This window comes from Agelaius tricolor, unplaced genomic scaffold (assembly GCF_023055355.1).
Source record: "Agelaius tricolor isolate 1412-34295 unplaced genomic scaffold, bAgeTri1.0.p SCAF_6, whole genome shotgun sequence".
Classification (NCBI taxonomy): Eukaryota; Metazoa; Chordata; class Aves; order Passeriformes; family Icteridae; genus Agelaius; species Agelaius tricolor.
This window is the reverse complement of record NW_027269266.1, coordinates 38,277,795-38,295,426: the sequence shown is the minus strand read 5'-3', so window position 1 is coordinate 38,295,426 and position 17,632 is coordinate 38,277,795. Positions and strand designations below refer to the sequence as shown.

At 38.6% G+C, this 17,632-nt stretch overlaps 1 protein-coding gene across 1 annotated transcript in view; it reads right to left on the bottom strand.

Annotated features, from left to right (window-relative positions):
- Window positions 1-1,243: 1,243 nt before the first annotated feature.
- Window positions 1,244-17,632, bottom strand: part of CMC1 (C-X9-C motif containing 1) — a 44,660-nt gene continuing 28,271 nt past the window's right edge. Inside the window, exons 3-4 of the mRNA XM_071429409.1 lie at window positions 5,135-5,225; window positions 1,244-3,894 (exon numbers count right to left, since the gene is read on the bottom strand). Of these exons, the coding sequence (XP_071285510.1) occupies window positions 3,780-3,894; window positions 5,135-5,225 (206 nt within the window). The 3' untranslated portion in view covers window positions 1,244-3,779. The remainder of the gene's footprint in view (window positions 3,895-5,134; window positions 5,226-17,632) is intronic.

Below are 17,632 nucleotides of genomic sequence, written 5' to 3'. Positions count from 1 at the left end.
GCTTGGGAGCTCGCTGGCTTGTGAAGCATCTGTTGGGTCTGAAGCTTAAAATCAGATTTTGACTGAAGATGGAAAAGTCATTTAAATCCATGCCACTAGTGGCTTACAGTGCCTTTTCTATTTTCAGAAGTGAAATCTTTTCATCAGTGACAGCAAATTATATGGAGAAGTAGCTGTAATAACAGGGTTCTGGTGTTAGCGTGCATGTGTTACATAAAACAGTAAAACTGCAAAACTGCATATAGTAAGGCCCTATGTTCTGAAATAATTATGTTAAATGACCCCAAGAAAATGTTAACTTTAATGCAAACTTTGAACATTCTAAAACCTCCACCAAATTGACAATTTTTAATTTAAGAGATGAAAGCCAGCTTTTGGGGCAGGAGGAGTTTGTTGCTTTGCACTTTTAAATGAGCAAATAGCAACCTGATGAATATGTACTTTGGTATTTGGTGAGTTGAATGAACCTTCTAATAACTTACATGTAAACTTGTACTGTTTGGTTATTTTTAAGTAAAGTATTAAGTATTTTTAAAGTCTGATAAGTATTTTTAAAGTCTGATAATTTTAAGTTTCCCTGCCAGTTTACTGGTGTACAGCTGATCAATTTTCCTCACATGTGAACTAGCCATATTGAAGAAAGCAAACCCCCAAATTAGCTGTGATGCATTGTCCAATTTTTACAGCTGGAAAAAGACAAGAGCAGCACAAGACATATGGTGGAGTTACAGTAAAACAATACCCATTCCAAGTAATGAAACACAGGCCCATGTAAGTATCACATGAACTATACTGGTGGGATAAAGCAGATGGAATTTTCTTCCAAAGCCAACTTGCAGCAGACTTTGCCACTCCGGTGCTGAGACAACTGCAGCTTTAATGATGCTGTGGTAAAGGAAGAGTGAAGAGCTCTGGCACCTGACTGACACCTCTATTGTCTTCTGATCTCCAGACAGGCCCTGTGAAGGACAGTAGTTGCAGAGGTGTAAGGCATTTCCCTGATTCTCTGAGTGTAAAAAAGGGGGGTTTGATTTTTTTTTTTTTTGAGGTTTTATTATTTTGAGGGTTTTTTTCAGGCTTTTGACCCTTTCCTTAGGGAGAGTGGTGTTACTACTTGCAATTGTATGAACATAGGGCAGTCGATAAAAGCATTTTTATTTTTTTATGATCAGCAGTAAAGGTAAACACTAATTTTAACTGAGTTGCAGTTGGACCATTAAAAAAACCCACCCTGTGCAGTAACTGTCCAGCAAAATTAATTTAATTGTATTTTAAGATGGAAGGGAGCAAATCAAACATTAAGGTACCGTAATTAAAGTGGTAAGATGATCATGTTTGAATATGGCTGATTGATCTAGGGAGAAGCATGCAAGAAACACCCAGGTGTTTACTGTTACTGAACCAATTTTTAACTAGGTGGAACACTTACATTGCAAGTGTATTTATTTGACCATTTTTTGATCAGCTGAGTGCAGGAATTACCCAAGGAAGGAGTATGGCTGTACTAAATGTGGAACAGGTGTGCAGGTTATTTTCTGGATGCTGTCTCAGACTGCAGTAGCTGTTCCACTGCCCTTTAAAAACCCTGTGCATTACAAACTGCCCCTCATATTCCCTCTGAGTTTGGGTTTTATTCTCTGAAGGCAAGCTTCTAAATAAGTATGTGACACCTTCCCCTCTTTCCTCTCGTATCTTCCATTTGTAGGGGGCTCCCCTGAGGAGTTTGAAGAGCCCATTAATACAGCCTCCAGTGAAAAATGGGGGTGTCTTGGGTGCCTGCCAAGTGCTCTGAAGAGGACAGATAGGCCCCTGTGCTGTATTTTCTTACACTGATTAGAATCCAGGGCTGCCTCCAGTTCACCTGAGTAGGAAGGAGAGTTTATGGCTGAGACAAAACCAAAACCGAAAGTAATTCAGTGGTATGAGTTTCTCATGTCATGGTACTCATTCTTTCACTTAAACTTTAAATAAAAGATGTAAATGCAATTCAAGTACAGGATATGCACAAGATACTAAGAAAATGAAAGGTGTGAAACCAAGAATTCAAAGCTAGGGAACAGCACATTAAGGCCAGAGGTGTATTACAGAGGAAGCTGATGCATGATCCAAGGACCAATTCCTGCTGGCTTTCCAGAGGTTGAAAATATAGCAGATTTTCATAGTGGGACAGAAGAACAGTCACTGTCGTTAAAAACACGTCACCATCTATTTTAAATTTCCTCCTTTTTAAAATACATACAACAAAACAACTAATTAGGAATATTTTGGTTTTCCAAAATGCTTGAGATAAGAAGCAAGAACATGTGCAGGACACTGTTCCACATAAGCTGTTTCATGGCGGCTACTTTTAGAGCTGAGCGCCATTTAAGTTTGCCTAACAAGGCAGAATGCTACACATCTTTTCAGTTTATCCCTCACAAGTCCAGTCCTCCACCCAATCTACTGAAGCAACATTATTAATGATTGTTCCAGTAACAGGCACAGAATAAAGGGCAATGACTGACCTGCAGCATTAAGTCCTTCATATATATACATGTGTCAGAGTTTCGTCCTTGAATAGAGGAATACTGTTTGTGGTGAAACAGTATTAAAATAAACAAGGAAAATGTTGCCTCTTCTAATGGATCAGTATCAAATCCTACTCCTTACTCAGAAAATTACTTTTTTTTCTTTAATCAAGGCATTAAAGTTACCAAGTTTAAGTGCAGCCTTTCCTTGCTTTTAAAGAATTTAATTTTATTTCAGAATGTTTGGATGATACTCCAGGATAGTATCTATTAGTATCACTAAGTGATACTAATCACTATTTCTATTAGTATCACTAAGTGAAGCCATTTAAGCAAGTACAATTAATTTTTAAATAATTAAATTAATTAATTACAATTAAGCAGCTTCAAGTATCAGTACACAAAAGAACGTTTGTATGCTCTTTTTAAATTAGAGACCTGCTTTGTTCCTGCAAGGTGATCTGCATCTTCTATGCCTGGTTTAGTTGTTTACTCACCTCTACCTGGGATAATTTTGCAAGTGTGGTCACTCACTCACTCCTGAAGCATGGCAACTTATTCCCTGTTCTCAAGGAAGGTCTGGATGAGATTACTGTCTCCCCTAGAGTTGAAATGGTCAGTCTGGGCCACGTACAAGCATAAGGCATCCATCCATCCCTTCTGACAGTGTAGGTGTCAAAGTGAGTCACAGTGTAGACTTAAAAATGAGTTACAGTGCAGGCACAAGTACTGCCAGGCTCTCATCTGACAACATCTTGATGAAAAGGGTAATTCACATTGGTCTGAGTAGCTCTTCTGCATTTGCCACCCTTCTCTTCTAGTAAGTGCATCTCCATACAGTCAGCTTCAGGTGATGACTAACAGACCAACTTCAGTGTATAACCAATCTGTGACCAGTTAATACAACTTAAATTATTCACCCTTATGTTTTTATGTAGCCTGGCTCATGCAGCTAGATACAGGCTTTAAATTCCAAATAGACATGCTGGAATTGTAAAGTCCAAATTGTACACTGGTAACAAAATCTCAGGTCCAGATAGAGGAACACACCTTTGCCACCTCTCTTGCAAACTGTGACAGCATGCTGTAGATCTTTAATTACAAAAAGTTTTAAAGTTGACTCTTAATTTCAGACATTATTTTATTCTCCATTCACTATCTCATTTTGTTATTTCAGTTAAACTCCACACAGAGTGGTACAGACAATTTAAGTCTGTTTAAATCAAGTGAAATCTAAATTGCATATAAAAAAAAGTTCATTTTAAGTTTTAATCACACATTCTGAGCAAATTTCTGTCTTTTTTTCTTAATTCCAGTTGCTCTGTATTCTTCTCTTTGCTTCAAATATTCTGCTTTGCATTCTTCATAGAATGATGGATCAGAATAGCTACAAGACAGAAAAACACATATCGTTTTTCATCTTGGAATATTCAACAGATATTGCACGAGTACCACTCATAACTGATCTTCCTTCCACACCCAAAGAAAAATTGTCTGCCTTTAACAGTAAAATAATTTTCCCTTTCAAGCCTCTGTAGTGAAGCCACCAAGAGGAAAGGCAGAAAAAGGGAAACACATTTGGTATTTAAGTTCAGCTGAAGAATTCGCTTGCAGTTCTCCTCCTCAGCATGGGAACCTGCTGGAGATGACTCATTTTTTTAATGCATCCAAGTAACTACTGGGAACAGGTTCAAGGGTATGTCTTTAACAGTAAATATAATGGTCCTTGATCATTACATTAAATTCCTTTCTCTCATAATTTTTTGAAGTATAACTATTCAACACTCTAAGCCTTTTTTTGTCAGAAGCATTTTGTTTAATTTTATTTTTTTCAAAAGGTGAAAGAACAGACAAATAAAACTGAGTAACTCCAGCAAATTCTGGCTGCAGTTAGGCCTAAATTTTTGCCTGGCTGCAGATGTTTTTTTTCATCAGTTCCTAAATACTTGAGAATAACTGTCACTAGTTCAAAGGCATTTATTTTTAATGTCAATCACTGGTTTAAGAGAGCAGGACACGCCAAAAATCAAACCAATCTCCTTTTTCCCCCAGTCAAACTCAAAAACTTAGCAGCCCTCACCCTGGGAAATTCAAGAATCTAACACTTCAGCCTAATGGCACTGGGGGTAAATTAGGACTTCCAAAAAAGATGTTTCAATCCACCATGGCATTGAGTTGACCTCTCATATATAACAATTTCCCATTGCTCCTGCAACTGCTGTTCACAACAGCAGGACACTTTCAAGACAGACTAAATCTTAAAAAACAGAAGCAAAACAAAAACCAACTTATCCTGTCTTACTAACAGACTACGAAGAAGCTTCACTGTGCACCCCTATCCCCACATCTGTGATGTACCAGAGCAAATAAAGGGCTGCAGGACCTCTGGGCTGAAATCTGTCCCCAGGTGAATCAAGAAGAAAGTCTCTGTAGCCATAGATTCATATGGTAAATAAAATCTTGTCAGTTAGGGCCCTGACCAGCACGGCTTTAATAAAGCAAAGATACCATTTTCAGAAAATACATCCAAGTCCCTAAGCCTGCACAGCCCTTTTCAGAATAGTTAACATTTCTAGATTAGTACAGGCCATGCACAAAAACCCAGCAAAAACTCAGCAGGGACTTACTAGCCAACCAGACAGTCCTTCAGTGCTGTGTTCTCCTGCCGACACTTCACCACCATCAGAATACCGGTTTCTTGACAGCATTTAGTAAATGCTGGGGGAAAAAGAAACAACACAAACCAAACTGAAGTTAGAAAAATGACAATAGGTGAAAAAACCCTATGTGTAGGAAGTAGCAGACCGGATCTGATTTATTATTAATATAACCATAGTTGGCCCAGATTCTCATACTGTTTGCAAGGTCTTTGTCACTTGTTTAGCAACAACACTTTAACTGGGATTCTCCTCTCATCATGTAGCACATTCACACACATACTGCTGTTGCTAATACCATTTCTGAAGTTACTCTTGCAGCAAATCCATGATGCTTGTGCCTGATTTTCACATGCTCTACTCAGGGCTACCTACCACTTACATCTCTGGCATTTAAGAACAATGAAGTTGCTCAATGAAGTGAAAGTACCTGGTCTGTTTTAAGGACCTTAAGACTTAAAAACAAGTCAGTGAGATACTAAAACAGAACAGCAAAGTCATGGCTAAGGACATGGGATTTATCTGGGAGTAACTAAAATTATGCCTCATTGTTACCAGCACCCTGTACAAATGTTTCACTGAATAATAACCCTAGATAAGAATTGGCTGTTATTTCTATCAGGAGATTTCAAGCTATTCTAAGAGGTAATCAGGTACATTTAGCAGATGGAAAAGAGAGAAAGACAGACAAAAAAAGAATGCCATGTGTCCACAATCAACCAGGAGCCAGATCAAGAACAAAGTTCACCCCTACCACATCCCCTTCCCCAATTCCATCAATTTCTCCTCCTCTAAGGTCTTCCTGGTAGTGATTTAATATCCAGCAAATTTAGGGCATACAAAAATTTTTTTCTTGCACAATTTACAGCTAATCTAGTAACATCAAAACATAATGGTACTACATCACAAAACAGCTAAATCATGTTACCTATGCTCAGTGTATAGGTACATCAAGACTTAAATAAACAAGAAAGAGGAGACTTGTGTCTATAAAGGCAGCACTCCTGTCCTTTGCTCATAGCAGATGCCTGCTGAAATGGGCATTAAGCAATTGTGGACCTCAGTGGAACAAAATCCACCTTTTAATCCTGGATAATACTGTCAAGATCTTGAGAAAGTGATCCAACAACTGCAAGCAATCCCTAGGTGAGATTAATCTGCTTGTCCACAGCTATTATTAATCAGGCTTTCACTAAATAATTGACAAGACAAGGTAGTCTTTGCTTAAAGTGTTGAGGACAGATTTCAGTGTCCTTATACTGTGAAACTTTGTGAAAAACTGACTTCTTACCTACTTCAAACATATTATTTATTGATGAACACTTAAAAACCTTCTCCAACACAGCACCCAGCATTACACACTGGCAACTCCACCACACCCTACATGAAAACCAGATGAAAGTGTGCAGAAAATGGGTTTAAATTAACCAGTTATTACCAGCTGGGAAGACACTGCAGCCTGTGCTCAAAGATATCTATTAACAACCACACCCAGTTTCTAATATCTATGTGTTTTAGACTTAAAGTCACCCAAATGCACAAGCACAGCTTTGAGGAAACACCTGGACAGCTGAAGTTTACTAAGCAGTTTAATCTCAGAACAAGGCCAATGTTTTATTAGGTTATCAGAATATTTCTTTGGTTTCCAAGAGTGAATCTGACATTTCTTCCTTTCTTTCCTGGACTATTTATATTGACTATTCCTACATCAGCATCTCAGAAAAATCATACCTATTAATACATTTCTAAAAATGACCTTTGTTTTTTTGTGGGAAAAACATCCAAAGCTTTTGAAAGGTTTTGGGCTAATTTGATTTATTCTCTCTGTAGGCACTTCTTTAAGTGCTGTGCTGAGGTTTTGGGTTGGGTTTTTTTTTTTGTAGTAGTAATCATTTCTTCTGGAAGCTGTGAAGTAAAAAACCACTGAAGACAACAGGAGGTCCCTCTCACTTGTTAACTCACCAGTCTTGATCGGTTAAAGGCGTGATGTCCCAGTGAACAAAAAAGCCTCAACTGCAATTGCCAGGATTCCCTGGCTTCAGAAGGCCCTGCCTGTGGTACATGGCCAGGCACTGTTGCAAAGTGATAAAACTGCTTCCAGCTGTTTAGCTTTAACATTACTGATTCTTAACAACAGAGAGGAAGAAAGATGGTTAAAGCATATTAAGCATCCTTATATGAGCACACAAAGCTTGATTATCCATCTCTTCTGTTTGGCAGTCATGTAAGGAATGCAAGACAGGTTTATAGACACTTACCAGAAACCTTCCAGGAGTGCGGAGAATGTTGTTTTTTTAATTTATTTTTTAATTGTGCTTTGTCTTGCTCACAAGGGGCAAGTACCAATCTCTTCACTCTCCTAACCAGTGACAGGACTCAAGGAAGCTCAGGGCTAGTTCAGGTTTGCTACCAGGAAAAGATATCCACCCAGAGGGTGGCTGGGTACTGAAACAGGCTCCCCAGGGAAATGGTCACAGCACCAAATGTGTCTGAGTTCAGGAAGCATTTCAACAATGCTCTCAGGCACATGGTGTGATAGGGGTGTTCTGCATAGGGCCAGGAGTTGGACTTGATGATCCTGATGGGTCCCTTCTAACTCAGCTTATTCTATGATCCTGTGAGTCTTCCATGAAATGAAATGTGTCACTGCTGAGCAGCACAAACAGTATTTAAACTACTCGTTTGGAGAATAATGTCAGAAATAGTGCTCAATAGTTGCAAGTATCTCAAACCAAGAATTTATCTCCATGTCTGACAAGCCTTAGTCATTCCTCACTCAGACAATATCTGCATTATTGACCACACTTTCAGGATGCATAGCAAGACACCACAAAAGGAGCAGATACACAGCATCTAGTTACAAACCTATTGTAAGTCAACACTTTAGCAGCTATGAGGGGTAATCAGAACACTAAAGAATCCGAACAAACCTTCTGCCTGATACACTGCACGTTATAGAAAGAACAGAATTGATCTTTTCATAATCTTGTGTATGGTACTATCTTTATGACTTCAGGAAAGCTTTCAGAAGCCCATGGGCTGATACATTTTCTTTCTTCCTGCAAGCAGCAAGCTACCAAAACAAAACCTCAAGCAGCAGCAAAACAAGAGGTAAATTTGAGCAAGTCTGTAAATTCCTAGCAAACTGTAACACAAAGGAAAGTAATTTTTCAAACAATAAAAGTTATTCCCAATATTTCCAGATACAAGGCAAATAAACTGAGGAACAGAGCTCAACACCACAGAAGTGAAAATGCCTTGAAGAAAGGGGGAAAAGGCTTGCCCTCCATCAAATCAACCCTTTGCCAAGGCTTTTCTAGGACAGCTACATATGTCCATCACTGAATGCTCTGTGCACAGACAAGGACAGATCCACTACTGCGTCAGCAAGCTGCAGGTGCCTATCAGTTACCACGGAAACTGGCTACAGACCCCCTTTCACCTGCAGCAGTCATGGTCCATGACATCAGATCTGACATAGGTCACCCCACAGGCTCCTCTCCGTGCCACAGGCTCTGTCTAAGGGGATGCACATGGAGCAAAGATCTCAAGGCTACAGCTCAGAGAGACTTCACTGAACAGCTCAACACTGATTTGAGGCTGGATTTCTTCTTCTCCTCTCATGAAGAAAGCTTTGCATTTCTGTTGCAAGGCAAATCCAAAATAAGTTTTGGTCACAGTTTAGAGAATTTTAAGTCTCATTACGTTCTGGCCATTACAGCCTCATAGAGAGATTTTAACTACTAAAGAGCAAGCCTGCAATTTAGTACCTTTCCCAAATCAACCAAGTACATAAGGCCAAAATGTATCTTTGCCAAGACAGGTCTGCTGTCAACTGAACAAAAGCTGAACAGCCGTGTCTGAATACAGAGCAATTCAGTTTTGCCAGTTCTCACCTGCTCACTATGGCATGCTGGCATGTGCCAGGGATCGGCCTATGATGGGAAGACCACATTTTCAGGGAGAGACCCAAGGGCTCTTTGGCTGAGGCCAGAGATGAGTGAGTCCTTCCAAGGACTGACTCTTCAGCAGGGAGCATCTCTGGCCCTGAGCAGCTCAGAGAAGCTGCTGAGTTTGGTCCTGTGGCACTGCCCTGGATCCAAGAGCCGGATCTCACTGGGTCTTCCTATCCCATCTTACTCACCTGAGAAAGCACAATACAAAGAACTAGGAGAAATTAGATCCTGACATATGTAAAAGCAAAGAAGGAGCTTTTTAAAGCCTTCTTAATTTATCTAAAAAGCTGGACAGACATGCATTTTTTTAATAAAAATCCCATTCCAAGTCTTTCTGTAATTCCCTTCAGATACAGAATTATACAAATTATGTTGGAGGCATGAAGAATTAGTTTTGAGTGCCTGACTTAGTATATTTGATGGTTGATTAAAAACTTCTTTAAGTTACAGAGCACTCTTTTTATTAAGGTTTCTTTGATAATTAGCTAGGTTGGCACAGTAAAGAACACTTTGTTTACAAAGATCTTTACAGTTCACACTAATCTGTGCTGAAAAAAACAGTATCTAAGAAGAATGTTTTTCTTTAGGATTTCTAATTGCTTTTTCCCCAACTCTGTTTTATGACTTTATGACAAGATAATATGAGAAGCAGATGGAAACTGAAGCGAAGCTGGCTAACAGTTCACTTATCACAGAGTAAAGATTGGACAAATTATTTGCCTGTGTATTCAAGCAGTCAGTCAGGTATATGCAATACACACTAAAGTATTAATTTGAAAAGATCAGATACATTAACAGAAAGCTCCAACAAAGTTGGTGGGGGTCCACCAACAGATGTCCTGGGACATAAAAGTCCTAATTTAACAAAAGGAGATAAAAAGCCTGGGTCCTGCCCATTTTAACTTTAGAACATATTGATAGGTTCAAGAACTATTTGCTCTCTATGACAAAAATATAAAACTTGTAGGATTTTGAGTCAAAGGGACAAACCAACATCTGGCATAAGACACAGGCACAGCTCTGCAGAATAAAGATGATGATGATGATTTTCTTCCACACCATTAAACCAGACAAGGTTAAATTTAACACTGTTAATCTCAGCGTCTGCAGGACTACAAACGGCGGACAACAAAAACAAGGCAACATATTTATGATGAAAGTGTTCTTTATGTACTCTACAATAGATCCCTCACCCAAATAGAATTCAGCTGGTTTTTTCACTGTGCTGCATTCAAAATGAAATGGTGGAATAGGTGTGTGGGACTGCTGAAGTTTCAGTTATGTGAACATAAAGGAAAGACTTCATGAAAAAAAACATGTTATGTCCTGCCACAAGCTTAAAAACAAACTGAAAGTTCTGGGTTTTTTTGAAATTTGATAAAGAGGAACAACCAGCATCAGATTGTATTTGTAGCAGATTTCTAAAGGATTTTTTCTCTTTACTTAAAATATTTTAAAATATTAAGATCGTTAATTAGTTAATTATTATTAGTTAATTATTGCTTCCTCCAAACATCAAAGTCTTCCCATCTGTAAAGTAAGAGAAGAATAAAAATAAAAATCTCCAGACAAGCAGCAGCATGGAAACTGTGTTGATATAACACCAAGGAATCATCCTCGTTGTTTTCAATGTATGAACTGTTTGTAGCGTGAAGGCTATTTCTGAAAGTTCATTTTGTGCAGATTCAGATTATAAAAATACTTGGCACTTTCATATTGCCTCATATTGTGAAGTGTTGTACATTTCATATGTTGGAACTGTAGTTTTATCAATTATAATTGTGCATCTATTTTGCAGATGTGCTTGTACACAAAATAAATGAAATATTCCCCATTATCAAGATAAATTGATCCTCTCAGGTCTGGCTCTCGTTTATTTAAAGACTTTACAATTTTACTACTTAAGAGAAAGTCCTACAGAGGTGTTATCTCACCATTTATATTTTCTCAACACTTATGATACTGCTATCACACTCTTAAAATAAGAAAAAAAAAACAAACCAGCTTGCATCGTGATCCAGACCAGACTTATTCTGGGGTAGGTTTTTTCCCTCTACACAAAAAAAAAAAGAAAAAAAAGAAAAAAAAAGAAAAAAAAAAGTTTTTTTTTTTGGTCTGGTGTTTGGGTCATTCCCTGGGCTGTACCACTGAGTGGAGAAAGATGCCCAAATAATAATGTGGATTCGGGGGTGATAGTAGAAGGAGGAGGAAACAGCTCCCTTTAAAATCTAAACAAAGGCAAAATTTTAAAACCTATGTTTGCAAAATATGTATAAAAACATTAAATGATCCAAAACATTACCAGCAACATTTTTAAGGGTAGTTATTATGCTTTTAAATTTTGTATTAAATTATGATTCATTAGCTTGTTACTTTGAAGATGACTCAGTATGCACAGAACAGATTACTGGTGCCTTTAATGAGCCAGAGGAAGTAGTAGCATGAACGTGAAGAGATTGTTTTACATTGTAGAGTACGAGCTATTTGATATTTCCAACACAGTACAAAAGAAAGCTTCTCTGTAGATTGCTCATGGTTCAGTTAACATCACTGAATATCTAATACCTCCAACTCAATTAATTCTCACCTGATTAAGATCAGTCTGATATTCAAACTAAATCATCTCTCCAGTCAAGTAGAAATCAATATTTCTGATTTTACTTTTAAATTACAACAACAAATAAAATACATGCATCGTCAGTATGCTAGGAGTATCTTTCCTATTCTAGCCTTCTATGGCATGCAGAACACAGCTGATTAAAGAATTATTCTAATTTGAGCCACAATATATATAAGGCAGATTAATTTTGAATAGAAGGAGATAGCATGAAATAATTAAATGCATCTTATATAGGGCAAAGAGAAAATTGACATAAAATAACCTTGATTCTTTCAAGTGAACCTCTGTTATCAGATCAAATACTTTGTCTCTGCAAATATTCATTTGCTATAACATAAAAATCATATACTTTCCATTTTCCTGCTCATCACCAGCCCCCCCAAATCTGCTCCATTTCAGCTTTTTCAGCTGCAGGAATCTATCCTAGGAGAGACGATCAATACATACTAGCACACAGTACAGGACTGGGGAGCAGAGAATCCCAGGAATTCAAGAATTTTAAGGAAGGGATATTCATCTTCCTGGCCAATCTTTACCACAGCACTCTCAGCTTTATCTTAAAGTACAGAGTGCAAACAGAGGAACCCCCAGCAGACCACAGCATCTCTGGCACTCCGAAATAAAATGCAGAAACCTCCCTCACCTCATGACTGAGGTGAACGTACAGCAGGAGAGGAACATCAGGAAGGCAAAGAGCACAACTGTGATCTGCAGAGGAAGAATGTTTCAAAAAAAAACCCTAGAAACTCCTTGCCTAAACACAATGCCTTGGGTTAAAGAAAGCATCTTACCAATATCCTAGAAATAAATCTGAAGACTTAGCTTTAGGGGACATTTAGAGATGAGAAAATAACATACTGAATCAAAGGGCCTATTTGTCCTGTACATCATCTTTCTCAGAAGGCTGTAATAGCTGCTTTAAAGAAATGTGTCAGAAAGGATACATTATGGAAAAACATCTTCTCAAGTGAAGTTTCTTCTTAATCCCTATCAACTGTAAGTCTGGCTTATATCTTGAACCATAAAGTTCTCACATACCCTTTAAAACCCTTAGGGTGCCTTACATGGTGAGTCTAAATGGACAAGCATTCAAACCAAGAGGATGAAAGAGGGGAAAAAGCTCCTGAAACCAGAAAGGTATATGCTAGCCTGGATACCATCAAAATCTCTCAGCCCTGGCCCACTCAAGTCCTGCTAAACTCCTAACTATTGCAATTGTAGTTATTTGTTTCATACCATGCGTGCTTTTTTCATTAGCAGGTTTTCAAAATCCTGCTGCAAAAATTAATTGGCCTCAAAGTATCTCTCAGCTGGATACAGAAACAGGCCAGAGCAGAGGGGAGCAAAGGCACTCTACACAGTTCAAAAATGTTTGAGAGTTGGTTGGGATTTTTTTCAGTACATCCAGTTACTCACTCTGTAAATGCCACCTACCTACTTAGGAACAAGAGACTCCAAAGTTTTCATGTCCAACATCCATTGATATTACAAGGATCTAGGTTTGGTCAACTGCTTACAATGGGCTTTTAAAATCAATATAGGAAACCAACGGCCTATTTAAACATTCTGTTTCAAAAATTATTAATATATATATACAGTGGGGTTTTTTAAACCACAATACCACAGTTCTGAAAACTGATGTAAGGCACATAGGGATCCTCCAACATCAGTTAATTCAAAACAGAAGTCATTGCTCAGTTGCTGATCTTTTTCTTACAGAAATATTAGCAGGGTTTCTCTTGTTTTCAAAGCCAACAATCATTAAAGACAGAATTTGTGGGGGAAAAAAAGAGGATCTTAAGAAACTACTATCTTAAGAAACTACATCAAGGAATGACGAGCACATTCACAGAAGCCATGAGCCATGAAGATACAGTCCCATTCCCATGTGATGCAGAGGCTTGTGCTGGGGGAACCTCTCTCACCAGACTCACTACATGTGTCCTGCAGCTCAAAATTTGCTACCATTCAGACTGAGAATTGTGGATGTTTCTAAGAGGCATAACCAGAAACCTCAAGCAACAGCAGAGAAGCCCTTGTGTGTGTCCCAAATAACCCACACTTATCCACAGTGGGTCGTTGGATCTTTCCAATTTTAGAATAAGCACCAAGAAACAGAGAATGGAACTGAAAAGCAAAGTTTAAGAAAGAGAATAATTGTTTTGTTTAAGAAAAACACATAAAACAAGCCAAGGAACACAGCCAAACACAGCAATTCAAGCCAACATAATCAGTTCAACTAACAAAACCCAGACAAATACTTAAAAGTATTAACAAAAATATGCCAGATTAAAGTAATTAAGTGTTAAAAAAAAGAGTTCTGAAAATAACATATACATGCAATCTCAGGATACTTTAAGGAGCATTTAGTTCTGCCATTAGGACAAGGGCAGGGCAGCTCTGCTCATTCTATGTCCTGCACATATGAGATCTGACCAAAATGTCTTCTTGGGGACAAGAGCTGGAAAGACTAAAGTTGGTTTTCAGTTTCATATAAATACTGAATGCACACATGAAACTTGACTAGGAAAAGTGTTTCCCTAAGAGTCACAGAGTCAGAAAAGAACATATACCTTAAAATGTCAGGCAGTGCTTTCCTGACTATTGCTAAATGATGAAATACTGTGAAAGACAGAATTTATTAGCAATATATGTTTAGTCACTAGAATTTCAACAGAACTTGACTGTAACAGCAAAAGGAGCTTTGGCAAAGATGATAAAGAGAAATGTCTACTTGTTAGTTTTGGTGCCATAGACCTGATCTGATCCTCGTTCCTGGATGTACAGAGTTGTCAGCATTTTCTGTATGCATGAGTATACACACCTACCTACATATGTGTGTGCACACATTTTGCCCCAAACGCACAGGAATCTAGTACTGTCATATTTTTAAGTAAATTCCAGCAACCCAGCTCTATAAGAGCTACAAGACAAGTCCTCCTGCTTCTGACTAAGCACGACAGGCAGAGCACAGCAGTACACAGGAGAGTTATGTCCTCAGAAGACACAGGAGAAAGAGCAAGGGCATAACTATTATGTATAAAGCTTTACAGCAACTACTTTGTCAGTCAAGGCAGATTTAAGTGCTCAAAGATGACAATTTGCTGGGCTATGCAGGCAGATTTTTCCAGAGAAACAGACCTCCTTTTCTTCCTAGTGAAATTACAAAAATTGACCCTTTTAAGCAAAGTAAGCACATTGTTGTGAAGCATTTTATTTGTGTAAATCATGATTTGTCTACTAAAGAAACCTGCTTGAGGAATGTTCCTGTCAAATACAAGCATCACCTTCTCTAAAAGGCTTCAGGTAAAGCAAGCCCAGCAAGCACAGCCACCTGGTTAAACTGCACTGGTTTTAAACAACTGCCTTGATCTAATTTTCCTGCCACCCTGCAGTAAGTATCCCTGACATCAAGCATTACCATACCAGGCGCTGGAAGAGGCAGAACTGGAACAAATGCAAGTTCCCCCATGGCTACTGTCTGTCACTGCCTGCTTTTATATAAACAAGTGCATGCAGCTTGAGCTGTGCAGAGCAGCCTCGCCTCTGCCTGTCCTCCCGCCTCCTTCGGGAGCTGCCGAGCCACTCAGGGACAGCTGAGAAGTTCGGATAACAGATGATTTAAAGAAACAACACCCCTCCCTCCGTCCCACAGCGACTGACTCTTCAGCTGAACTCTAAAGGCAAAAGAGATCTATTTCTCAAAAACAGAGCCTCACGGAGTGGAAGAAGTAACAGTAATGTCCTTCTGCCACACGGTGGGGGTAGAGCAGGGCATTTATATCACTCCTGAGGAGGCATTTGCCCAGCTATTCCACCATGACACCAGCTCTCAGTTACACCGTGCCGTGCCAGGGACTCTTCCTTTCCCCCCGCCCCTGTTCAGTTTAATGGACTTGCAAAACTACCTATTTAACTCAGAGGTCCAATACTGAAGGTTGGTGGTAGCAGTAATAGTAGTTCTCACTCCCCTGAATGAAACAAAATATCTTCTAAAAAAAACCTGAAACTGGTTCCAGGGTTCCAGCTGGAGGGTGAGATGGGGCACACAGAATATGATCAAAATCTCAGGTCTTTTGAGTCTATAGAATGCGCCCAATATATGGAATATAAAATATTTATACAGTTATCAAAAGAGGAAGTTACTTTCCCTCACAGGTCACAGTTCATCCCCAACTACTGTTCTAACATCTCCAAAACAGTTATCATGTACTTACCCTACTTTCCAGTAAGTGTCTTTTTTTTCCCAAGTTTTTCCATTGGCTTGTGTGGAGGCAGGAATTCTTCACCATGGAAGAATTCCTGCTAATTGAGGTACTACCCAGGGCTAGTAAGGATGACAAAACCAAAGTGCAAATTTCCCAGGAAAAAAAAAAATTCTGTTATGTCCATATTCTGAAGTGAGCAGTGAAGAGTAACTCAACCCCTGCAATTATGGCCACTGTGTGATAAAGTATGTGAACTTACTTTTGCAAATAAAATTGCATCATTGACTATGAAGGCATTTAGAATTTCAGACTACCCTACTCATTTCATGATTTTGAAGAAATTACTTTAAACCATGAGGCAGGAAAGCACACTATCAAAACTCAGCAATATCTGGAAATTTGGTAGTAACTGTGTAACATTTATCTTTCATCTTCTGTAAAATGTTTTAAATAAAGGACTGCAATAACCAGGCACATTTCTTCAGAATAAAAGTTGTAATTTTGAAGACAATAAAATAAAATACTGGTAGACAGGGAATTTACAAACAAGTCTTTGATAAATCTACAAAGCAAAACAAAATGCACCAGAAACTAGGTATGAAAACCCCTCAAAAGAGAGAAATTGTTTTGCAGTGTAAAGCTCAATAGGTAAATGGAATGAAAATCTGTGTAAAAACATTGACTTTACTAGCACAAATCCAGGTGTAGTTTGGTACACTGAAGCCTCGGGGACACAGCTCTACCTTCTGAAAGTTGATTACACTGTGCTCCTCAAGCTGTATGCAGAGGAATTCAAGTTTGGCGGGAGGGAGTTGTTTAAGTGCATCTATTCTGCCTGCTCCAATTATCTTGTTTCTGATGCAAAAACATCTTAGAGCATCAACATACAAATACAGCATAAATAGTGTTATGAAAGAAACAGCAAAAACAATCACATAGATGCAGTTTCCATTTTAGGAGAAACAACCAAACTCTTATGAATTTAGCAATTGTTAAAATAAGTATGTTAACAGTGCATCTGCTACAAAATCATTGGCAAAGGAGATACTCAAAGTTAAGACAAGAGGATATGTATATGTAGCTCCAGTTTAGAAGCCATTTGTCACTTCTTCCTATGGCATGAGGATACTTCCAATGAAATATCACACGCCTATCCAAGCAATCAAGAACTGACTAAGTTAATACCTAACACATTCAGTCACAGACCAATATCCAGGGCTCAACCTGCTGTAAGACCAGAAGTGACAGAAGACCCCTGTGCATTACTCAGTGGCAGCTGAGGACACAAGAATCTGAAGCAGCATTCAGCAGCTGGGACATGAGCAGAAACTGACTGAGGGTCCTGGTGCTGCCACTACAACCCCCGTGACTTTTTGTCTTCTGTTTATTTAGAACTGAAAGTAAGGACCTTTCCTGGTTGGGACTTCAGTGCTATGACTGGCTGATTGTGAGTGCATTCTCCACTGGTGCAATGAGATTAAAAAGAATCTAATGTGGCTAAAAATCTTTCCTCCATTTTCTGGGTTTTGAACTAAATGAGTTTTACTCACTGAATGCAGATGTACACATGCTTCTATCACCACAGATTTGTCAGCATGTAAGTTTTTTCCAAAGACTTGTCTCACCTTTATTCTGAAAGAAGAAAAAAACACCCAAAAGCTAGCATATGCTGTATTAATGTAAA